The 26497-nt window shown below is 39.5% G+C and overlaps 1 protein-coding gene across 4 annotated transcripts in view; it reads right to left on the bottom strand.

The window, feature by feature from the left end:
- LOC124554065 (zinc finger protein 708-like) overlaps positions 1-26497 on the bottom strand; it is a 94704-nt gene that overhangs the window by 58697 nt on the left and 9510 nt on the right. For all 4 annotated transcript variants that reach the window (XM_047128106.1, XM_047128109.1, XM_047128108.1 and 1 more), the window contains 3 exons: positions 18525-18587; positions 9003-9095; positions 7997-8077 (listed from right to left, as the gene is read on the bottom strand). In XM_047128106.1, the coding sequence (XP_046984062.1) occupies positions 7997-8077; positions 9003-9095; positions 18525-18587 (237 nt within the window). The remainder of the gene's footprint in view (positions 1-7996; positions 8078-9002; positions 9096-18524; positions 18588-26497) is intronic.

Genomic DNA, 26497 nt, shown 5'->3' on the forward strand with positions numbered 1-26497 from the left:
GTTACACATTATTATTACTAGCTTTCTGTTAAAGATAATGGATAGTAAATTTGAGAGAGAGAGAGAGAGAGAGAGAGAGAGAGAGAGAGAGAGAGAGAGAGAGAGAGATTTTGCAAAACTGTAAGCAAATCAATTACAATTGGTTCAGTGTAGAGAAGAAGACAAGCAAATATCACAAGACTCCAGAAGAAAGGGAAGAGAACAACTTCGAAAATGTCTAGATTTAAAATAAAGGTAAAGAGGAAAAAGAGTTGTGAAGAGTATGTATAAGTAATGTAAATGCACAACCACTCATGTCACCGGAGTGTAACCATCAGAACCCTATTTACGTTCATACTAATCCCCATAAACTTTAGGAAAAGCAGTGAAAAGATTGAAATAACTACATCCAGAGAGCCCAACATGGAAATATGCAGTAACAAACAAATTAATTGTTCCAGTGGAACAACTTCCATAATGTTTAAGCACACATTAACAACACAAACTGGATAACAAGGTTTCAGAAAAAAAAGAAGCAAACAGTTTAATTTTTTTACAACAGAGATGACAATCTGTCAAGCACCTGACAGATTATTGAAAGATCAGAAGACAATGATGCACAGAGTTTTGCAAAAAAACACTACATGGTATTTTCAGCTCAGGGAGCTTATAAGCAATTTTAGGCAGATACAGAAATAGGACAAATAAAAAATACTTTCATTTATTACACATTTTGTTTGTTTTGAATACACCTCAATATATGTATGAAGGTATCATGCCAACTCTTATTATCTGGTGAATGCACTGAAAAGAGCATTTTTTTATGAGGTAAGGAGTTACTGGAACATGCAGTCTATCGATAATTCATGTGTACTACGAACTCATGTATAAAGTGTAAAAACTGTAACTCCTAAACTTCACTCCACATTAAAGAATGAAGTTGATTGACAAACAAGTAAAATGGAAAAAAATGGATTGATGTTGACAGGCAACAAAAATATGCAGAAGTTAATGGTAGCATCACTGACGTAGTGCCACAAATTTATAAGGAAATTTTATATTTAATATTTCACTGCTTCATAGAAAACTCACAATCTGCTGAATTGGGGATATGTGCAAACTGGATTTCTCAAATCTGGAGATCTACAGACTGACTTTGTAGATAGTGTGTCTATGATTAACGAAGACCAAAGTCAAAGTGTTCATTCATAACACGAATAAGTACAGGCTTTGCAGGTTGTGCCTGGATGCTGCAGGAACATTTTATCATGCCATCATCACTAATGAGATCTAACACATGAAACAGTTTCTGTTGCTGTGTTCTCATATAAATAATACCTGATGTAAATAAGAAGATCTCACATCTAAAAACATTTGACAATTCGTTGAGATGGCTGTACTTCTTCTATATTTGAAAAAAAAAAAGTACACATTATCCAGTTTGTGTTCAAAAGTATTTAATGTGGAAATGGACTGTTATTCTTTGCTGCGTGACATGGTAAAGTCGGCATGGATACTATTTGTGGGACAATGAGGAGAGGAGTGTGGAACCAGATGAAACACAGAAAATGGTATGCTGGCTGAGCTACAGATTTTTATAAATGGCACAAACTCAGATTCAAGTAAAAACCATATTTTATGGTACTGGAAGATGGTTTCTTGACAACTGAGTGAGTGTAACTCACATTCAGGTCAAACGTTTTTGCTCATATTCAAAACTATTATTATTTTTTACCTTAAGCTATCATAATATTGTTGTCACAACAACCCTGAAGCTTGAAAAAACCAAACATCTTTTCGTAACTAAGGATGCAACCCACCAAAGATGTGCTTGGTATTCAGAGGTGGAAAATGATTCTTGTGGGGATCAAATACTGCAGACGAAGACACAATAGCAACAGATGCTGTCAAGAATACGCATATTGATCTGATAAATCCTGGACTGTTTGTCATTGTAGAAATTTTAAATGAGAGAGGTATAAAACAATTTCTATAGCATCTCTGAAAATGCAGAACCTATGGTAATGTTTTTGAAACCCATTCCAAAGGCTACAATTGTTTCACAAAATACAAAAGTGGCAGCACTTTTTGTTAGAACTGAACAAATTTGAACATTAATAAATTAACCAATGATCATTTAAAATGCATCAGATATTACTTATGTCTTTAGAATTGGGACCTATGACTGTGTTGCAAGATGAATTTTTTTTTAAGAAAAAAATGTAATATAATGAAAAACCGAAAGAGTCGTGTATTTAAATCATATGATTTATGTATAGTTTTAGTTTTTTTGAGTATCAAAAATTGCATTATGACTAATGCTATTTGTGTGAGCTATGTATAGAATCTATAGTGTCCCAAATGCAATTAGTTTTTGACTTTTATCTTCAAGATTTCAAGTTTTAGATTCAATTATTGCATGCCTAATTTAACATATTCCTTATGTATTTGGATTTTAAAGGAAGGGTGCAATTCAAATAATTTCTGATTTAAACATAATTTTAAGAAATTCCTTCAGAAGCTATGTTTAATTCCACACGGCCAATTGTGTGAACCCATTATCAATCATTTAGAAAAGGAACTGTTACTATAACAATGAATGAAACTCACTTTTCAAACATGTGATTGCCGAACAGAAAACTTGGAATCACTCTTTCCTCAGCTGAATTGTACTTTCGATTCAACTAACATTTAATGAGTAACTATACTGTTGTATTCCATTAAGAAATAATTGTATCTCTATCCACTGCAACTACCAGGCCTACTGATCATACAACAAAATCAAATTATTTCCAACACCAATTGGTGGATATTTAGTAGTTCAGTCATTTCTACAGTGAAGTAAACAAATTTAGTTGATAACCTGCAAAATATTTCAATGTACCCTATGGGTTGTTCATTAAAATTACTTTAACCGATACTTCACAACAAGAGTAATTAGCTTTTATGTTGGTTAACTGTCACAACACAGCTGACCCAAACACTACTCCCCAAATATTATGAGAATCAATAGTGGACAGATTACATTAACCTCTCAACAGAGCCACATCATTTTACGACAAGAAATTAAGAATGTTCTGACATTTACTCAGCCATAACCTTACTTGCAGATCAGAATTGTTTTGAGAAAATATTAAATTCTTTATAAACTTGACAACTAAAGACAATATGATTAATCATTGAAGACTTAGCACACATCCATTGAGTTAACTGTGTTGCAAAAGATATGTATAATACAAATCTGTGTTTGCAACATTTGTATTCAGACACTGGGCTTAACAGACCATGTTTTGTTTTGAACATTATACATACTGGTTAGACAGTGATGAAAGGAAACACAGTTTACCAATAAAATGAAAAAAAGGTAAGGCATATGTACCCATTTCCAGCAATTATTTGGTTGGTATATGGTTTACGGCATATTTACCTAATTGTAATATACAACAGATACAAAGAAGAGTCTTAAATAATCAACAAAATGTACTCCTTCATTATTTACAGCAGTCCCCCAATGCTGGGATGACTTTTTCATTCTGTAACTGTACAAGTCACATAGAAGTGGAGAAAACTTATTGGCATCACATTAAAACCTTAATCTTCCTTTACTCGGGGAAACTACAAGTGTTGTCATGTTAAATGAATTACACTTACAAGAACTGAATCTTAGCTTAGCACAATAAACTGGGTCATAGTGATAAATGATACCTTGGGAGGAAAATTGAATACAGAATGGGGAAAAATACATATGATGTCCCACAGGACTGACCTACATAAATGTTGTGCTAAAGCCATTGGAGATGCCTTCAAAATCTGCAATGCTTGCCGATAATTAGTACACTGATAATGGCCAAACACATTCATACTAGAAACAACCAGGAGAATAATGGAACATGCTTGCAACTGGTTTACAGGCAACAGCACAAAAATTCAACCTTTATACTTACAAGAACATACATCATGCAACTCCAAACAAATTCAAATGACTTACTGATACAAGTAGATATCAATGACAGACACTGGATGAGGTTCCAAGAGTTAAGTTCTTAGGCATTCAGATCAATAATAAATTAAGGAGGCACCAGCATGAGAATGAGATAACCAAAAAACTCATCTCTCTCTGCCCTGCAATTAATAAATGTTCATCCAGAGTGTCTACATGCAGAAATGCTTCCCAGCACGCTTTCTCTCAGTCCTAGCCTATAGGATAATCTTATAGGACATGGCAGCAATGAACAAATTAATATTTATCCTATACAAGCTTGTAGTAGGAATGTGATGTGAACACTTTGCATCTACATGTCACTATGGAACTCCCTATTGCCTTTCACAAATAACATTAATATTTCATTTATTTCTATTTGGCTTTCCCAGAAGATAATTCCAAAAACAAGTGAAAACTCCAAAAGATGCCATTGAAATTGCCTTTAGGTGAGTAATGCTGAGGGGATCAACTTGACAATTTTACCAATTTGTGGACCCCATTTCAATTGAAACCCAAGCAGACACCAAGGAATTGGATGTAGTAGGTCTCATTTAGTGTGTGACCAGTAGTGTCTACTTCTTCTAGTAGCAGGCCATTTCTAATTGCTTTTCCATCTTATAAAATGAGTCTTCAAGGGATGACTTGAACTGGTAGCTGCAACATTAATAAGGGTAAAGTGCTGTGCAATATGGGGCAGGAAGTTTGTTGGTAGTGATCAGGGGTTATTACTAAACGTAAGTAATGTGATGAACAGTTTGATGAGATTAGCACTGAACTGAATCTGAAGAGGAGCAAATTCTTTAATAAATTGAAGAAAGTTGACAATATTAGAAAACACATAGATGGTCAAAAAACCGAAGAGATGGGAAATTACCAGAAATACAATTGTTCATACGGATGGTATACCACTGCATTGGAACCAGCATTGACCAGCTAAAGGGTCTGCAGACCTGACCGTGAAATTTGCTTCATCTCACAGTATGGTATCTTTTTTATTGGCGGGTGTTTGTGAGAGGCTCCACCTATGTGTACCAATAACACTGGATGAACTATGATGCTACGTGGGAACAGCATTGAGTTTCCTAAACTGACATGCTTGAAAATGCATGGATCAAGTCTATTGTCTGGATGCTTAAATGTGTAGAAAAGGATTTTGATATTTGTGATCAGTAAATGACGAATTTGGTCCTAAACATAGCTGTGAAAAGTACCTTAATGTTTTATGTGCACACACACACAAAATGTGAGCAACATGAAAATCATATGGTTCCTTTGGAAATAAAGGCTTTGCAGGCACATATAGAAATAAAAATCTGACGCCAATTCTGTACCTTTGTAATAAATAAAGTTATAGTCTTGTGAAATCTGATGATTTTAAACATCCTTGAGGAATTGCTTATACAGGTATAACTTCTTTCAGTGAAATATGATGGTCTTAATTTGTCTTGATGGGTTGCACCTATTATTGAATGTTTCACAATGTTTTTCAGAAAATTAAATTTGCTTTCAACACTGTAATCTCTGCCCTGGCTAGAGATATGGTGTGAATGTTATTCATTTATTCATTCTTTAATTTACACATTGCATTCCATAAATGAAGACGTTGATGCATGTGGGGTGAGCCACACTGCATATCTTAAGGCAGAAGCTCCCACAGGGATTTATCTCTGTGAAGTGTAGGGACAACCAGCTGTTTGTGACTAGTGCTAATCTACTTGCACGGCTAATTAAGGGAACCAGTAATAGATTATTTTGTATGTATGTATATGTAAATTTACTACTATGAAAAATATCATTGTTGCTCCTACTACATTGGTCAGCTACTTATTTTACCTAGAATATCCACATACATCTATACTCCGCTATCCACTTAATGGCACATCGCAAAGGGTACCCCATAACCCTGCTGGTGATTTCCGTTCTCATTACACTCACAAATATGAGTGAAAATGACTGTATATGTGTCTCTCAATCAGCCCTGAGTTCTCAAATTTCACCTTCATAGTCCTTATGTGCTGTGTATGTTGGAAACAACAAAATCGTTCACCAGTCAGCTTCAAATGGCAGTTCTCTAAATTTTCTCAATAGTGTTTCTAGAAAGAACATCACCTTCCCTCTGGGAATTCTCATTTGAGTTTCTGAAGGATCTCCGTTACACTTGTGTGTTGTTTGAACCTACCAGTAACAGATGTAGCAGCCTGGCACTGAACTGCTTCTCCAACAAAGTATTAATTTGCTATCTTGCTAACTTGCTCTAGCTTCTCATGCAATTACCTAATAAAATTCCCAATTCCACAATTACTACAGAATCTTGCTGGCCATGTGCCAGTATCAAAATGGTCAGCCCTATTTTTCTGCATCATTATTAAGCTCTAGCATTTTATGCTCCTAAGACCACAAAGGTTGCATGTCCACTCTAGCTGACACAGCTAAGATATTTACTGTACAGCTGCATGTACTACTCAGCATCACTGTTATGGTCACACATCATATTCGTAGAACTCTCAGGTGTCTACCACTGTTTAAGTTACGTATTTTCAAAGTAACAAGTGGGGTACAACATCAGTGATTTCAGTGCCAACCACATGACATGGTATTCCAGACCACACAATCAGCAACACACTGTTCTTCACACTTGCTATGGGAGCAGCACTCCATGCAGTGGACACTATCCCTGAACCTCTGGCCCTGGTGCCATGGAGACATCTTGTTTGACCTGTGATCTCTTGGGTTGCATATGAAGGGCAGTATGGCCTTTTCTATTTTCATGGTAAGTGGTCACCAACTACAATCCAGCCACTTTGACAACTACAGCTATGCCCTAGGACACCCTACAGATCACTGTTTTAGCCAAACTCCTCATATGAACATCCCTGACTACTATGTGCAGCATTCTCATTTCTGTAAAACCCTTCTTGTGGAACAACACTACTACTGTTTCACTTACTGTCCTGTCTACTTGTGATGCCAATGCATCCCTTTCATTTGTTTAAAACGGCATAACATGAGTCCCTGTGACATTTAAGTCTTGGCCTGTTAGCTGTGAATCAGCTACACTCCTTTATATACTCTCTGAGCTGTTCCTAGCATGATAGTTTGGATCCTAGACCTGTATGCTTGTATAATCACCACACATTCCAGTGTCTGAAGAAGCTAACATTTCAGTGCCTGAAAAATCCTTTATAACTTCAGAAAGTTTGTTTATGAACAATCAGATCAAGAGTGAGCCAGTACCTAACCTTCGCAAATGTGTGTTGAATGTTCCCCAATATTTGTCTAATTTCATTCTTGTGACGTGTTTATCAATGTGAGCTTCTCCTTCCCTTAGCAAGGTCATAAAGCATATTTAAAAAACAATCTTTCTTCTTCAGATCTGCCAGGACTCGAATGGTGAGGCCATACATGGCTTCAGCTATGCACAATCATTCACTAAAAGCTATAAGAGTTTTTCTATTAATGAAAATTTTATAAGTAATACAACAGGTACCACAGAAGCTGCCACAATATGTACAGGTTGTGGCCAACATATCGGGACTGATCTAGAACCCACAAATTTCATCTCTGTTTTTCAAATCCCAAAAAAATTTTAGGGCATACTCAAGAATAACTATGATTCACACAAAAGATAAGAACAGCCAGTGTTCTTTTGAATTCTATTTATCAGAAGTTGTTGAAAGTAGGAATATTTCTCAAATCACCTACACTATTAGAACTTACACTTCATCTAAATGTGAATTTCGCGATCATCACAGACAACCATTATACAATGTAGTTGATAACAACAAGGGCTACTGAGAACAGGATTATACCAGCCACTAATCCCCTTCCACTTCTATTTAAAACAGTCAGAATGTAAGAGGTGATATGAAAGTCAAGTGCAGGAGTACAAGAATACTCTAAAATTACGAACAGCAACAAATTCCAGAGAACTGACAATCTGTGACAATTCCACTGCAATGCATCTTTTACTCTACACACTTAACAAAAGACTTACTACTTGAATACATGCAATACATCAGAGATGTAAATACTTACAGTATTCTCAGTTATATTTAATTCAGGATCCTCCTTGATAAAATCAGTGGACAAAGATATTCCCAATGGATCTTCAACCGACTGAAAGAAGAACACAATCTGTGAATTATAACTGCTTGCAATCTTCTGTGCGTATATGACAGCTCTCAATATTCTTTTCTCATTAGTATCATCCAACTTTGCAGAGATTCTTATCAATTGGGAAGAGAGTGTGTCAGAATGCATCCAAATCAATTCTATTGCCCCTGATTTTGCTATCAGCCATTGTGTAGTACTTATTTGGCATACTTTCACTTTCTATTCCTGTCACATAATCCACTCTGATTTCAGAGGCACTATGGCCTACTCTATTGGATGGTTGTACTCCCATATACAAATCTGATATACATGTGTGGCAACATTTCAAAATTAAACTCAGATAATATAAAGATGCAAATAATCTTCCAACAGTAAACCCATAAACAAGAGGAATTTTTGGTCATTAATCAAATGAATGTGGCATTCCACACATTATCATCAAAATTACCCAAATTTAATGTTATTTACACAGCTTCTTGCCATATCACCATGTAATTTCAGTGCCTGCTCTTTAGGGAACAATGCAAATTTATGTCATGTGTACTGGAGGAAAATCATAAGGAATTCCACAGCAAGATTTCAGTAATGATGTAAATACTACAGTGAATAGTGACTGGGAACTCTAGAATATACACCCATCACATGTCATAGTTCCACATATGTTACAGCACTGTGACACAGAGATGTAACAAGATTAACAATTACTTCCAAGAGGAAGTCTTCCTTGCTCCGTTTACACCAAATATGTACTTAAGGCATTCATTACATAGAATCACAATAAAAAATTAATGCAACAGTAATGGTTCATAAAGATATGCTTATTACAAGTGCTGTTAAAGTACTATTGGTAATACCCTACAAATAACACATATAACTAGAGTTTCTTACTACACTTCCTGCACAATACAGTGCTTGTGTGAAAACTTACATTATGCTCAGATCCAGCAGCATGGTGTTTCAGTTCGGGGTCTTGCTTTATGCAAACACTAGGGTCGCCAGCCTTTAATGGGTCTTCAAGAAACTGAAAAACCAAGAAAGTGACGTATCAGGGCATCTGTCTCTTGTTCCTACATGGCACTGTCATACAGGGGGAGAGAGGGGGGCGAGACAGGGTGGTGGGGGCGGGGGCGGGGCCGGGGAGACGGGGCATGGGGGCGGGGCAGGGAGATGGGGCGGGGGGGCGGGGCAGGGAGACGGAGCAGGGCAGGGAGACAGGGCGCGGGGGCAGGGGCAGGGAGACAGGGCGCGGGGGCAGGGGCAGGGAGACAGGGCGCGGGGGCAGGGGCAGGGAGACAGGGCGCGGGGGCAGGGGCAGGGAGAGAGGGTGGGGGGGAGAGAGGGTGGGGGGAGAGAGGGTGGGGGGGAGAGAGGGTGGGGGGGAGAGAGGGTGGGGGGGAGAGAAGGGGGAGAAAAGGGGAGTACCTTATCAATCTATTTACACTAAGTGACATGCGCATAACATATCCAGTCAGCAAAATCTTACAAGACCGTATCTTGGGCATTGGGCAATGGCAAAAGCAAAATTAGATTCGACGTTCATCATAATGCGATCATAATAATGATGCTATGACATATTAGAAAGTAACTTTTTATTCCAACACTGGACCATGTTACGACTGGCATGAGAGAGCGTTTTGCTGAAGAAAATATTTATCATTTTAAATTCAACATCCTTTTCCCATCACAATTACTGGAACATGATGCTAATGATCTTGCACACAAACTAAATCAGTGCTTAACCGAACTACTGTATTTTGAAGACGACTCACACTTTGTGATTAAAAAGAGACTAATGGGACAGTCTCTTCAATACAAGCAATGATCATAAATGCCCTTAATGATTGTGTTTTTGTTATGCAAGCATTGTCTCTCTATCCTATATCTGACCATCCTACTTTGCACATGCTGTACAAAATATTTGTCTACCTGAATCTATTGCTGCAGTAGAAAGAAGTTTCTCAACACTGCAGTGTACAAAGACATGGCTGAGGTCAACAGTGAAGGAGGATCGACTTAATGGCTTAGCTCTGTTGGACACTCACCCTGACATTGCTTGTCGTGCTGACAATGTAATTAACCAATTTGTCAGGAAGAGTAGGTGCATAGAATTCATCATTTAAAGTACAGAACCACAACTCTAACTTTTTTATATCATGTATATGTGTATAATCAGTTTAAATAAAATTTTCTTACACTTTCCATATGACTTGATTAGCTTTTATTACAGTAAAAGTAAAGGTAGCTCAAGATATTTTTAGTGAGCCCTCCTTGAGGTTTTTCTGCATCTGCCACTGTCTCGTATGAGATATGGTGTAAGTTCTATTGGCCAGCTGTGAACTGAGGCTCGCGTGCAACAACAAAATCTGTTGGTTGGGCTCAGAGGGCATCCTAGGCTCACTTTTTGGCTGTTGGCTGAAGAAGCAATGAACATTTGTAAGTGAGGCAAGAGAACATCTTTTAATTTATAGAGTCAAGCTGCGGATGAACTACTATCACCTAATTTTGAGCAGAGTATAAGACTCAGATCAGACCTTTCATTAGTTTCGTGACCTCCACTACATTTTCTCTGGAAAATGGTAGGGTCCCTATGTATCAACAATGAGTAAGTTTCAGAGATGTAATCTCACATTTACAAAACTGTAATGCATGGATTCGTGCAGTCTATTACAGAGTTGTCTTTTGTTTGTTTTGAATGGCCAGCAACTGCTTGTCTCAGAGGCTCAAACTGCAGTATGTGACACCAGCAGAGCACAGTAGGGGATGCATAATTACCTACTGAAAGGTAAGCATATTTCATTCAAACCAGTAGGAAATACAAGGTATCGGTAGTCAATCACTTAATGCTCCCAGTATGCACTGTTGCCCCTTTCAGATGCATTGATGAAGCTGCACAATGAGTGAGTGTTGACCATAATGGCACAGTGAGAGGAGGAATATCACACTGGCTGAATGTTTGTCCCCATTGTTGTGGGTTGATCCCAGCAAGCAAAATTATACCATATTGTGACAATTGTTTTTACCAAGAAATGATCACAAACATGGAATGCTGATATCACACATTCATGTCCACAACGCTGGACAAATGATTGCAGTAAGGAAAACATGTTCAGATTGTTCGAACAGGATGTGACGATACATCAACATATCCGAAAGAATGGACACCACATATATAATTAAGGTGATGTCAGCCAATGATCCTTTCAGTGTAGATGCACAACACACTACCTCTTACAGGAACCAGTGAGACACCATGTGTAACGAGGATCATGAGCATCAGCACTGCATCAGTGGTGAGTAAGTTCAGAATTTGGGTCTGACAGGAAGCATGCTAGAGTAGACCATGCAGATGTGATGACCACTGTGTCCAGATGGCATAGTCGTCACTGCAACTGCCCAGTCCACATGAGACTTGGGTTCAATTCCTGGTCCAGCACAAATTTTCAACCAACCTCATTGATGTAAATTAATGCCCACAGACAACTAATGTCTCTACTTCCTTTGTCCCTGAGTCATTGTGGCTGCAGGATCAAAATGCTGTCTGTCCCCTTGGACACGTCCAAAAGAACAGACAACACAAGCATATTTGACATGTTGAGATTAGATATGAATAAAAATTTATTTTGCAGTGATAGTGATTCCTTCCATTTATGTTTAACCAAAAATATGTAACTTTACCTCGGGCTAACTTACATGACCTTCTTTAGTCAACAATCCCTGCTCCTTGAATGTAGCTTTATTGAGCAGCCAAATTCTGCCTGAAATAACACCCATAGCACTCAAAATCAATTAGCATGTATGCATTAGGTTACCGTTACTTGAAACAAAGGTGAAGCCCGTACATTATTTGACTGCTAACAATACCCTGATTTAATCAGGGTTGTTTCAGAATCAAGTTACACATGAAAGGCTTATTTCAATAGTGGTACAAGTCCATTTTTGTTCATCTTGAGATACAGAGTCCTAAAGTTAAATGAGTGCTGAAAAATCTGCAGTTGAGATACCACAAATATATTCAAGCATATGACTTCTTGCTAGACACGAACCTTTCTTTCTCTTAGTTTGGATCATTAATTTCAGAAGCATTATAGGCAGAAAAGTGGAGGTAATGGACTTGTACCACTATTGAAATAAGCCCTTCATATGTATCTCGCTCTCGCTCTCGCTCTCGCTCTCTCTCTCTCTCTCTCTCTCTCTCTCTCTCTCTCTCTCTCTCTCTCTCTCTCGATCTCTCTCTCGTTTTACGATTACATTCCTTCCATGCTTTTGAAGTAAAGAGGTGCAATCCTATATTTTAGTAACTTTAAAGTGTATTCATGGTCTGTTGTACAGATCTTAATTCTTTTGAATGAAAAGCTACACAGTTCAATAATGCATTAGCCTCCACTGGTGAAACATCAGAACAATAGCAAGCTACATATATGGCTTTCTCTGCGTGTTTTACTGTTAATTCTTGAATAGTAGTACTGGAATGGATATAATGTGTGCACACTGTGTGCAGATGGAGGAGCTGGTCTCAGTTCACCAACAGCTGAAGATGCATTTTGCCATATTCAGCAGCATTCAGGCTGCTGCCTATTGTAGTAGTGGGGGCCGAGAATCTGGCTCATCACATAGGATGCCTAAGGTGCCACCTATTTTGCCCACTGGCTCTGTTGTCAAGACACCTTGTGGTGTACCCAATGTGGCTGAGTTGCGCTCACCAAATGGTGAGGGATGGGTCGTAACAATTAGCACTGTTTGAGGCAGAGAGTGATGTGGAGGCTGCCTCACCCATTGACCCTGTGAGTGGACTGGCAGGTGTTCATTCAACAGGGTCCAGACAGGCCCAAGTGGAGAGAAGTTTTCTAGTTAACCAGGACTTCCAACGTCAAACGCATTATGGAGCTCCTTAGGGAAATGGCATCCAGGACTGGAAATGAATCCTATGTGTACTGAATATGTCTGCCATGGAGCCTCATCTGAGATGTGGAAAATATCCTGCCTGTGGCTAAGAAACACACAGGGTGTGGCTGTCTACAAGTTGTGGCTGATGTTGGTGCCAATGATACCCATCGTTTGGGTTCTGAGGCTACCTTCAGTTTATATTCAGAGGTAGTACAAATGGCGAAGAGCCCCTGTGTCACACATGATTGCATGCAGCACACACAGTTTGTATCAGCATTCCCAGAATTGATTCAAGTCCTTTGGTTTGGCATGAGTGGCGGGTCTCAACCAAAGGCTTCATTGATTCTCTGACTGCCCAAACTGCAGACTGCCGGAAATGCATTATGAGGTGGAGAATTGTAGAAATACTTGATGGGTCAGTGGTGCACTACACAAAGCAAGCGTTTTTTAGGCTAGGCAGTTGTTTGAGGTCCTCTGATGAATGCACGCTAGTCAGACTGCATACAAAGTAAAGACCATACTACCATCAACATGTTAACAGTAAATTCTTGATGTATTTGTAGTTCCTGAATGTAATGCCCTCCAAGAAAGTTGTCATGTTCAAAATACGCTTGGACCAAAGCTGGCTGAAACATTGAGCAGAAACCCTTGAAATATTTAGCAAGCCATGGAATGTACACTGAAGAGACAGATGACACACCTGTGGGATGGTAGCATCAGAAGAGTGGAGGGGAGACAAAGGGCAAGAATGAATATGGGTGAAACTTCTGCAATAAATGAAAGCGCATGCTATTGGTGGTAACCCCCAAACAGTAGTGAAAGTAGGATTCTCAGACTCAATAATATTCTTATATTGCCAACATGTATAACTATACTTAAAATACTTTTTGTCACAAATAAGTAGGCAGTTATGCAAACATTCATTTTCATTCCATATGTTTTGTGGATTAGCTATGACTGTTGGACACCATCACAAGAGAAGGTACTTGTATAGTTTACAATGTGGTAATGACAGGTACATCACACCTATCCATTTGTACCATTCAGTTCTAATGTATCTTACTGTTTTCACATAATTTAAGGCATAAAGTAATGACTAACTGCATAGCAGAAGTACTAAGTCATTGAAAGGCACATCAACTTAGCTAGCTTTCCCACAGATACTGCTTCAGAACTATGGTCTCATTTTACAGGCTGACTACATTGTGGCAGCACTGTGGAGAAGCAGACTAAACAGTTTCACATGACCAGTAATTATGGGATCCATTTCCATTCTTGCAGATGAATTGATTTTTTTTCAAGAGCCATCATACAGGATCACAAAATCATTCAAGAAGATTTTTGCACCAACTAGGTATGTCTGTAGTTTTGCATGTATTTCCTGTGACTTTTCTTACAAACTGGAATGACCTTTGTCTGTTTCTATACATGTGCAAACCACTGTTCCATAAATGAACAATTCAGATGGCAGAAAGGTGTCAGTTCAGCACCGTTTTTTTGTGTAACTGAATCTGCTAACTACACTTTATGGTCATGTGACCACTGGTGTGTTCATCATCTACTTTTGGAGTGCATTCCATATGGAATTATAAGGATTATAGCTCTGGAATTTACTGCTAAATGCTTCTGCCTTTTTCTAGTACTTGGTGGCTCAATGGGTAATTGTGACACTACAAATCCAAAGGTCCTTGATCATTGAACAGCAGGTACTTTGTGTTATATCCTAGCCAGTAATGCCACCCGAGCCCACTGCCAAAAGGTTGGCAGCATCAAAGTCCGGACGCCGTCCGCATAAGCAGCGCCAGCGAGACAGGAAATCGCCGCAAGTCTGCGCGCGCCACCGCTGGCTTCTGGCTTCTTAAGCGCTGGAGTCGCGAGCGCTAGGAGTTCTGTATTCGCCACTCAGTTGTATACTCGCCACCGAATTGTGTACTTGCTAGTCAGTTGTGTGTTCATCGCAGTAGAGTTGTTGTTTGTCGTCAGCCGACGCTGACCTAGCCGCTCCGACTCGAACTAGACAGATCTCTGTAGACACGGAGTTCACTATTGTGTTTCTGTATCTTCATCAATAAAGATAAGTACCGATTTTTATTTAATCAGAGTGTTTGGGTTTTCATCTTTCTGTTCACTGTTCCAGCGGACCGGTCGGCCCGCTATTAAAAGTGTGGCAGTGACTTCGTAAGCCGTTTCTACAGCGAATTGTTTGTCTCTACGAACACCGCCACAAAACTTTGTAACTAGTTGGGTAAATCAGTTCAGATGTGGAAAGCGGGTAACAGCACATGGTAGTCAGTAGGACTGTGTGTAGTAGAGAACTCTGGTGTTTAAAACCTCCAGGCTGATGACAACTTTAACTCTAGTTTATATTTATGTTTACCTTTCTGTCATGTATTCTCTTCATGACACAAGCAAATGACTGATCCTTGGCTCTGTCACATACGCCAGTTAACAACTTATTAGCCTTACAAACGGGCTTTCCAAACTTATAAAGCTTGAGAATGCATTTCACATGGAATCTGCAGCTTGATTATCTTCTTTCTGGCTGCTGTGCATGTACATTTGCATTAAAACTGTGCAAGCCACCAAACGGTGCATCGTGAATGGCATCTATTACCACAGCAACAACAATTACTACTACTAGGCACTTCTATGGTGTTCTATATGTAGTGTCCCTTACAAATGAACCACAGTTTTCCAAATACAAAAAAAGTTGATCATTCCCCATCCTACTACCATCCTTATGTGCTTGTTCCACTTCATATCACTTTGCAATGTTATGGTTCAAATGGCTCTGAGCACTATGGGACTTAACTTCTGAGGTCATCAGTCCCCTAGAACTTAGAACTACTTAAACCTAACTAACCCAAGGACATCGCACACATCCATGCCCAAGGCAGGATTCGAACCTGCAACTGTAGTGGTCGCACGGTTCCAGACTGTAGCGCCTAGAACCGCTCAGCCATTCCGGCCGGCCCCTGCAATGTTATACCTAAACATTTAATTGACCAGACTGTCAATCTGTAGAGTACTGACGTTGTATACAACATTATGGGATTGTTTTTCCTACTGATCTGCAGTTACTTGAATATTTCTGCATCTGCCATTCATCACACCACATAAAAAGTTTGTCCAAGTCATTTTGTATCCTCGTAGTCACTTAGTGATGATCCTTCCGCACACACAATGCCATTAGCAAACAGGCACAGAATGCTGCTCATCAGATCATTTCATATATAAATATGGCACCATTCTCTGTGGCACTATTGATGATACTCTTGTCTCTGAAAAAACAGTTGCTGTTGAGATCAAAGTACTGGCCTCTGTTACTTGAGAGGTCTTTGCACCATTCATATATCAGGGAACCTATTCCATATGCTCATACCTCTATTTACAGTATGTAGTGGTGCACTGTTCAAATGCTTTCTGGAAATATAGGAATGTGGAATCTAGCATGTTGCCCATCATCCATGGTTCACAGTACATAATTTGATAGAAGACCAAGATGAGTATTGCACAAAATCAATGCTGATTTGTGGATAAAAACTTTTCTGTCTTAAAGAAATTAATTATATTTGAACTGAGGATATGTTCAGGAACTCTGGAGCAAATAATCATTATGATATTGTTCTGTAATTTTGCAGGTACATTCTTTTACCACTCATATACAGAAGCCACCTGAACTTTTTCCCAGCTGCCCGAGTCTTTGCACTAGGTGAGAGATTTGCAATAAATGCAAGCTAAGTATGAGGAAAATGCTGTAGAGTACTCTCTGGACAAATGATTTGTGATTCTGTTTGGACATGGCAACTATTATGTTTTCAACTCTTCCAGTTGCTTCTCTATTCCAGGGATCCTATTACCATGTTCCTAATACAGGAGTCTGTGTGACAGTGAAACAACAATATGCTGGTATGATCCTCCTGCACGAACTTGATAACTAAATACAGAGAGGGGTTAGTGACCACCTTCTGCTTTCCTCCAAAGTCACACCAGACTGGTCAATGACTGCCTGGATAGAAGTCTTTGACCAGAAATGTCTCACGTTCTCTGTAAAATCTGTTGCTCATGTATGATGGTGGTAGTTGTATGCTTCACGCATAGATCTTTTTACAGACAGAAGAATTTCCATTAGCACTTGGCTGTCACCAGTGTGCATACTTTTTTGAACTGAGTGTACAACAGTCTGCTTCCTCAGTGTTTACCGAATTCTGACATTAAACCACAGTGGGTCTTTCCTGTCTGTAACCCAGTTACTCACCACATACTTATTCAGCACGTGATTTACAGTCCATTTAGTGTTTGTCCATCTTCCTCTATGTATACCATATTGGAAGTAAATGACATTCTCATTGTTTAAATTAGATGTTAACAACTACTTACCCGCTCTTTCTAGCAAATCTATTCACCTAGCCCTCTTAAAGGATTCGTTAACTTCATTTACCATCCAGAAAGAGATTTTCACTCTGCAGCGGAGTGTGCACTGATATAAAACTTCCTGGCAAATTAAAACTGTGTGCCGGACCGAGACTCGAACTCAGGACCTTTGCCTTTTGCGGGCAAGTGCTCTACTATCTGAACTACCCAAGCACCACTCACGCCCTGTCCTCACAGCTTTACTTCTGCCAGTACTTCATCTCCTACCTTCCAAGCTTTACTGAAGCTCTCCTGCGAACCTTGCAGAAGTAAAGCTGCGAGGATGGGGCGTGAGTCGTGCTTGGGTAGCTCAGATGGTAGAGTACTTTCCCGTGAAAGGCAAAGGTCCCGAGTTCAAGTCTCAGTCCGGCACCCAGTTTTAATCTGCCAGGAAGTTTCATTTACCACTGTTGCTGTGCTGGCATCATGATCACTAGCCCCTCTCTGTACTAATACCATCTGTAAGGACAAGCCTGTTTATAGTTGCAGCATTTCAACTATTTCAATTTTGTGCGGGCTGTTAAACTAGCAGCTTACGACAGCTTTCAGAAAACTGTTCTAAAGTACTTCACAAGACTGCCTGTCCATACCACTTGCAATGTATGCACAGACATCTTAGTCTCTACTCAGTAGGTTAGGATCACCTACTTTTTCTGCACTACTTAGTGTAGATTTTTCTTGAATGATTCTGTAACTGTCACAGCAGTATCACATGGCGAATAAAAACATCCTATGCTGGAGTTCACATACACGGAACCATTAAGGGAACTACTCATTAAAACAGGAAATCATAGCTTGAGTCTTGGGACTTGGTACCAATTTTCATATAACTCCATCAATGCTATCTCATTTAATTTTTATTTGTACTTATAATGTAAAGAAGCAATTCTACAAACTCACAAGCTAAACTACTTCACCTGCTCAAAGATAATGTTTAAATCCATATGGGTAAAGTGTAACAAAATATTCTATTTTACCGGTTTCCTCGTTTCCAACCTGGAGCATACTGTAATACTGTAACCCTTGTTATCTTTACCCAAAAGTAAAAACAGGACTGCTAAAGTGAATACACACACAATTGATTACCATCTCACTATTTTCACCACAGCTCAACAAGATTACTTCCATGTAGTCATATAAATTCTAAAATTACCTCTTTATTCACACCCTCCTCCAACTCTTCTTTTACATTCATGCTGCATGCATAATCTTGGGCCTGTGGCAAAAATAACAAACTGTAATAAGTACTTTTAAGCAGTCACAGTCCTCCCATATTATATAAAATGTATCACACAAATAAACCTCAACCATCACACTACTTTATAACTAAATAGTAGTTACTGTTAAGTGTTCTCTTTTGAGTTCAAAATTCTGAGTGAAGATTTCACTATGGTATACTTCAATGGGAGGCAGCAAAAAATTGTAAGACTGATTAATGACAACGCCTTTGAAAATTCATTGTGATCTTTCATTTCAGCCTTCTCCCTATGCTATTGTTTTCAATCATATTTTCTAGCTTCATTATCTACATATGCATATAATGGTAGTGTAATGAAGTAATATAACACAGTTACTACCTGAAACAATGACTTCAATGTTGTTCATAAAATCAATATTGTTCATATCAAATTACAATACAGTTTACACCAACTGTGTGGGGGAGCAGAAACTGGACTGTCAAGTGCCACATCACTCATACTACTTTTATTATCAGAATAATAAAATGTCTAGAACAGTTACATCAAAACCTTGTTGCACTGAATGCTTATTTATGATAAAATTATTAAACGCACACACACCCTACGTTGGCACACTACTTAATACTATTCTAACTTCATGAATTCCTTTTGGTGGGACAAGCACGTTTCCAACAGAACAAAAAGAGAGAGCAGGCTAAAGGCTACACCAGTCCTATTCTGTGGATCTGAACTATGGGTTTTACTTGCTGATCTCAAAAGAAGACAAAGTTCTGGAAAGATTATTTATGGAACAGCACCAGCATATCAAGACTGAAAAACCCATAATGTCAAAGGAAGTGCTGGAATGAGAACAAATGAAACAGTGATAGCATAGGAAGAAAATCATTAAACTGATATTGGATCTGTTGAGGATGTTGGATAATTAGCAGCCAAAAAATAATTTTTTATTGGAAATCATCGTACAGATAGAAACAAAGTAGACCACTTAACTTTCAGAAAGAGTATATCGACAAAATAATGAAGCAAAATGGTGTACGCAAAGAAGATGCCTTGAAGAGAGATGCTGGGCAAAAGATAGAAAGAATACAGCAACATCTTATTAATTGATCTTTGCATTAATTAACTGCCTACAATAATACTAATATACTAGTACAAATAATGATCATTATGATTTTATTATTATTACTATCTGAGGCATGATGGGCTACCTCTTTGAATTCCCATCCTGCACCTGGTGATGTCACTTCTTTGGCTTGGAGCTCGGGGTGCCATGGGGCACGATAAGAACCATGCAGGGTACATCGACAGTATTTGCCATTCAGCCACAATTGACAGGATGGAGTGACTAATAGCCCTTCAAAAATTCTGTCAGGTTAATAATTGCAGGTACAGGTGTTAATGAAAGACAGTACATTGGTGTGGTCTTGGCTATCTGTATTTGCTATTTGATCTTCTCTGTGGAAGTCACATTATGCAACAAGCTTTCTCATCTGAAAAACTGCCCGATTTCAGTTGTGTTGCATGACTTAATACCTTGTGGCATTGCCTTGGAAGGGGTTAGGGTAGTGTCTAGTAACTAGACAAGCTTGTTATTGTTATTCAATTCCCCATGTTCAGCAGTGTATTCGATGATTTGGTAATCCTGAATACTGTTTTAAGTGTGACCATGTTTAGCCTTAGACCGAGTTTTTGATGAGAATCATCTGACGAGTCCATTGATCTATCCAACTATCGTGGCCGTGCAGTTGTATTAAGTGAGAATGACAGTGGAATTTAGATGCTCCTTAGTCTGCTCCAGTTTTCTACTGTTGTGGCACACTTTGATTGTTTTGGACTTGGACTCAGGGCATGCTTATCATGCTGTGGCTGTTAACATTGCCTCTGTATATCAGCCTCAGGGAATTCACCACTGCCAGCTACCGATAGGCTGCCTTCACTCAAGTTATGTAAATCACTATTCGAAAATTGTACTAAAATTTTGTACATTTTGATTTTTGGGGGTTTGTTGGGTCGAGTGCCTTTGCTGTACATACTGTCAAGCACTGTTAGAATGGTCACATGCTGATCATCTCTATGTGAATCACACGTCACATTCAGATGTCATCCAGACTTGTGAAAACATAGCCTGTTACTGAGCTCTGAATGTTTTTAGTGTTCGTTCAATGGCCATTTGTGAGGTGGAGAGTGAAAGAAATTTATTCCGTCTCAGGGCGAGTTACTGCTTACCAGATTTAATTCTTCAAGTGTTTGTTATTTTAAAGTTGTCACGAAGTGAGCTTTTCTCACCTGTTATTTATTTACTGCTACAAGTAGGTTCTGACTACTAATTACTCGTTTTCCTTTTTAAAGGGTGTTCTTGAGCTGCTATGCATGCACATTCACATACTGAATCACTTACGGATTTTCTTCAGTATGCCTTAATAGTATTTTCACTGTGTCTGAAGCCAGTTATATTGATCTGTGCACACTCATTCTCTTGTTAATTACTTAACTGCTCACTGGTGCAAGATTTCAAGAGACTTGCTCTGTCTGCCTGCCTGAAGGTAGCTCTAGAAATCAGTGCACCTGTTTACTTTATTAAATTATCTAGATGCACTTGGAGGTGCATTTTAAGAATTTCCTTTTTCTAGGGGTCCCGAGGCAGCTATAAATTGCTCTGTCTTCCAGTATAGCTATTCAGTTTTAATCTGTGAGATGAGTTATGCTTCTGTGTTGTCTTAAAGTGCCATCTGTTTCCAGATAATTATTTGTTCATTTGTTGAAGCATTTTCTCATTTGCGGTTTGTGAAGATGGAAATTTTGAATCTAAAATCTAAGACCTGGTGTCAGACACAGCTTTAGTCATTAACTATTGCCTTATTTAAATTGTCACTAAACTAAGGTGTGTAATGTCTTAAATTTGAAAGTTCAGAGTGGTGTTTGTAATCCTGCTAATGTATCTGACTTTAGTTATTTTTCTTAAATAAAAACATTTTAATAAACAATGGAGACCCATGTGAGCCCCAATCCATCCAGTCCTTCCACTTAATTTCCCCTTTTCCTGCTGGACGTTTGGTTGGTAACAGAGTATGGTTATTTTTCTGGAAGTAACGGGGAAAGGTGTCATACTGTCACTCACCACGAGGTGTGTGTTTGCAGGTATCCACTGTGGAACATGGGGTCTCACAACTGTCCCAGTTTGTCCTCATTGAAAAATCAACAGTTTATCTATGAATTAAAAGTTTGTCAGCTTCCATGTAAGGGCGGTGTGCCCAACTTGTGGACGACCCCTTGGTGATTAGTACCAACTGCACCGTGGAGGTATATGTTGCACTAGCTGCCTGAGCTCTGGCCATGACAATCTTGTGTCAGAATGTAGTGTGTTTAGAAAGTAGTCAGCCCCATCATAAGCAAATACATATAATTCAGGCACAATTGATCCATTGGGATAATCACTTGTGGGGTATTGCACAATGTAATCTCTATTCTGAGCAGAGTACATTAGCTCTGCAGTTACAGGGACAGCTGCCTTTATTTAGACAAATTAGGAGCAATAGGTGGTGAACAAGATTCTCCCACTGACATATAACTGCTGGAAGTAGTAGGAATGCTACGTACACCTTTAAGGACCTCAGGAGAATTCATTTGGGAAATTACCATACCAAATAATGTTACTGCTGCAAGCTATAATGGAACTTTCAATGTAGAATTTAAAGACAGGTAAAATCCATCATATGGATCATGGTCAAATTTATGTTTCATGCTGACACTTTGGTCATCACTGACAATGTTGTCATTCAGACGCTGTACCCCCTGTGTTAAGCCATGTTTTCAATCAAATTTTACATGAAAGTGCAACATCAAGGGAGTTATTAATTATTGGCCTGAAATTGTCACCTCGTATTAAGAGGCTACTCAGGCATAAACATTTTTGGCTATTGCAGTTTCGTCATGAACTTTTTCCTAGGTTCATAGATGAATGCATATGACCATTCCATCCCTGGAATTGCATGTCACAGAGATACAAATACTCAATAATATATTACAGAAAATGCAGCCACAGGACTGTTCTTGGATTACCTTCACTAATAAATGCACATCTTTTACTGAATTAGAGGCTTTGGTGTCCGCTATTGAAGTCCGAGTTTCACAGACCAGCAGTGATGGGGGTTTAAGTGTCATTATCAGGATGGGGATTGAGATTCCAAGCAATTTAAAAGGGGACCACCCATAAGGAAAAAGTGTAGGATGTGTTTCCAGTGTAACAAAGAGTGGCATTTTGTATGGCGATGTCTGGTGACATGGAAGGAGAATCAAACAGCCGACATCACACAGAATGGAAGAGGCACGGTAGTGTTCTACTGCCTAAGGGCTGGATCTGTGCCAAGTCCGAGGTATGGGAACCCCTGCCTTATTTTTGGGTACAACTTAACCAGGAACGAATGTGTGCCCTCCTCAACTCTGGTAGTTAAGTTTCTCATTTAGATTATCTGTGGCATTTGACGTTCCACCATACCTGTGAACTGCCTTGTTTGCATCCGTCCTTCCAATGTTGAGCTCTCACTGGGCACATGTTGCCTCTGGTTGGCAAGACTGAGTATTGGAAAATTTTCTTGGTCTGTGAAGTGGATAGTAACTAAAAATCTTTCAGTGAACTTAATTTTGCAGTGTGTTTTTGTAAGTGGTAGTGGGTTTGTGCTAGTTTGTCAATGCAGGGTTGTTTATTTTAAATTTAACCCAGCTGAAACATTCACATTGTGCTCCTGTCAGGTTGCCACAGGAATTCATAGTGTGTTACCGCAATGTTTGCCATTTCAGCTCAGTCACCTTCATCCAGTAGAGGTGATGCTGGTACTGGAAGTTTTTGATCGGTTACCACAGATCTTAACTAACAGATTGGACATCACCGATAAAATCCAGTACAAGATTTGCCTTACAAATGACATTCCAGAGAGGTTTTCTCCATCAAGGATGATATGTATATGTACTTTGATTAATAATGTGTTGTTCAATGCCGTCATCAGGCCCTCAACTTCAGCCTATGCTTCTACCATATTCTCAGTATCTATGGGCAGCAGTGGGGTGTTTCATCCTGTTGTGGGTAATTGTGCAGTTAATGAGAACATAGTTTTGGAATCTGTGCCACTTCCCAATCTGCATATTTCTTTTACTTGGTTCAGTCAGGCTCAGTATTTTGCTGTCCTGGATCTCAATCTCGCATATTATCAGATCATGTTAAAAGAGGATTCCAAGTATATTACTGCCTGCTGTACAGATTGGAACCTCCACAATTTTAACAGGGTGTCCTTTGGTTTTTCAACGGGAGTTACCATTATGTCTTGCCTTCTAGATTGTGTTTTTGGTGATTTCACATTCAAGTGTGTCTCTAATTACCTAGATGGCATGATTGTTTACAGTTCTAGTCTGTCTGAAAACCTGCAACATCTTGAGGCAGTTCTGGTTTACCAGAGGGAGGTGGGACTTACTGTAAAACCATCTAAAATGACACTGGCACATAGGTTTCATCCTTAGGACATCTTAGTTTCACTGATTGGATTGAAATTGACCAGGAGCATACTAGTGATTTGCGAAAATTTCCAGCTCCTAGAAATAAGAAAGCTGTGGCGCAGTTCATAGGCATGACAATTTTTTTTCGAAAGTCTGTGCCGAATTTTATTAAATTAGTGGGGTGCCTTAACGATTTAAGAAATTTCATATGGGATGAAAGTCATCCAGAATCTTCTGAAGCCATTAGGGTGGTACTTAGTAACCCACTAGTATTAGCCATACCCAATTTTGAGCTCGTGTTCTTCTTGCAGATGGACACCTAATTCTTCTGGAGGAACAGAATGGCAGGGGAGGCGTTGCATGTTGATGTCCTATAGCAATGCACCTTGGGAACTTTCACCTGTGGAGATGAAATATTCTATGTATGAATGGGAAGCCTTGGCGGTTCTGCTTGCCCTTAAGAAATTCAGATTTTATTTTGAACACAAGGAATTTTGTTTAGAGACTGACAATCAAGCTCTTAGTTAGGTTTTGGCTCATTATTTCCATACTACCCTCTTAGGCATTTATAAAACTGTTGTCAAGATCAGATGACACATCACCTGGTACTCCCTGTATAAGCAAGCCTGGAGGTTGGTGGGGTCAACATCACTCAACATGTCACCTGGTCCTCCCTGAATAAGGCTGTCCAGAGGTTGGTGGAGGAGTGTGAGAGCCATAAGGGAGCTGATCCCAACTTGAATTCCCTCAAGTGGCTTTTAGAGTCTACCTGTTAGGAATGCCTGATGGATTAACTTTGTATGGATTATATAGGTCCACTTCATCAAGTGTGTGTGTGTTAGGCACCTACTAGTTATCATGGATGACTTTTCTCGTTTTTTGACACATTCCGAGCAGAGAAATGACCATCCTGGCAGCTGGCCAGCATTTGTTATGAATTTTTTCTGTTTCCAGGCCACCGAGGATGCTTGATAGCTTCTGTTTCCCAGCTATTTGTGAGGTTCTGCTTTGACAATGGAATTAAAGATGTGACCACAAATCCTTTTACCAGCATACTTTGCTGACCAAGTGAACTGCAAGTTGAAGGCTGTGCTTACCTTTCACAACAAGGCTCAGACAATGTGGCTCAATTTTATCTTTAACACTGCACAACCCAAGTCCCTGGAGGCTGCTCCAGTATCCCTTATGTTAGCACATCCAGTCAATTTTCCTCTTGTCAACCTGTAGGCAATCAATGATTTGCTTCAAGAACATTGGAAAGGCTGGGGACACAGTGTTAGTCCGAAACCCTAATATTGCTGAAAAGGGGTGGTCAGGGTTCGATAGCAAGATAGCTCCTCAGTTGTTGGGACCCTGTTAGATTGTCAGGGTGGTCAGCTCAGCAAACCTCCTGGTTCTGAATTTATAGATGAGTAAAGCCTCACACATGCACATTATTCATATCAAGGAGAGGCATATGTAAAGGGCTCCTTAATGGTGGGGAAGGGGGATTTTGGTTTGGTGGAGGAGGCTGAACCACGGTGGGCTCCCTCTTCGAATTCGAGCCCCATGTGCCTGGCAGATGTCACTTCTCACAGCTCAGAGCTCGTGGCACCAGTGGGCATTGTGGAGCAACAATGGGTGTAGAGGAACAGCAGTGGATCTCACGGGCAGTCGGTGTCTTGAAGCTGGACTGGAGGGTGAACCATGCAGGGCTCGTGGGCAGCATGTACTGTTTAGCCGAACTTTATGTGGCAGTATCATTATACCATCACAATCATTACAATAAAACAATCTTCTTTCAATAATGGTAACTGCCATAGGCTGATCAGCCCAAGATTATCATCACTCATCTAAAAGCTGGTATGTACACCTCTGGCACAGACAACAGTAGGGAGACATAGTGGCACGGAAGCAATGAGGCCTTCATAGATCACTGGAGGAAGTTGGAACCATATTTATACAATCAGGCCACCTCATTGCCGTAAATTCTGGAAGGGGGGATGATCTCTGATGTTATGTTAAATCACATCCCAGATCTGTTCAACCAGGTTCAGGGCTGGCGAGTTGGGTTGCCAACACATCAATTGGAACTCACCACTGTGTTCCTGAAACCACTCGATCACACTCATGGCCTTGTGAAATGGTGCATTGTTTTCATGAAAAATGCCACACTCAATGCAAATACTTTCAGAAAAGACTTCCTGACACTTAAATGTATACTCAATGGGAAACATGATCGTCACGAAGGAGTGGACCTAACATGAACCATGGACCGTGGCACTGGTAGCGAGGCTTGCGTGCCTCAGCGGTACAGATAGTCGTTCTGTAGGTGCAACCCCAACGGAGGGGTATCTGTTATGGGGCCAGACAAACATGTGGTCCCTTAAGAGGGGCAGCAGTCTTTTCAGTAGTTTCAGGGGCGACAGTCAGGATGAATGACGATCTGGTCTTGTAACAT

This window comes from Schistocerca americana, chromosome 11, assembly GCF_021461395.2.
Source record: "Schistocerca americana isolate TAMUIC-IGC-003095 chromosome 11, iqSchAmer2.1, whole genome shotgun sequence".
In the NCBI taxonomy this organism is placed as follows: domain Eukaryota; kingdom Metazoa; phylum Arthropoda; class Insecta; order Orthoptera; family Acrididae; genus Schistocerca; species Schistocerca americana.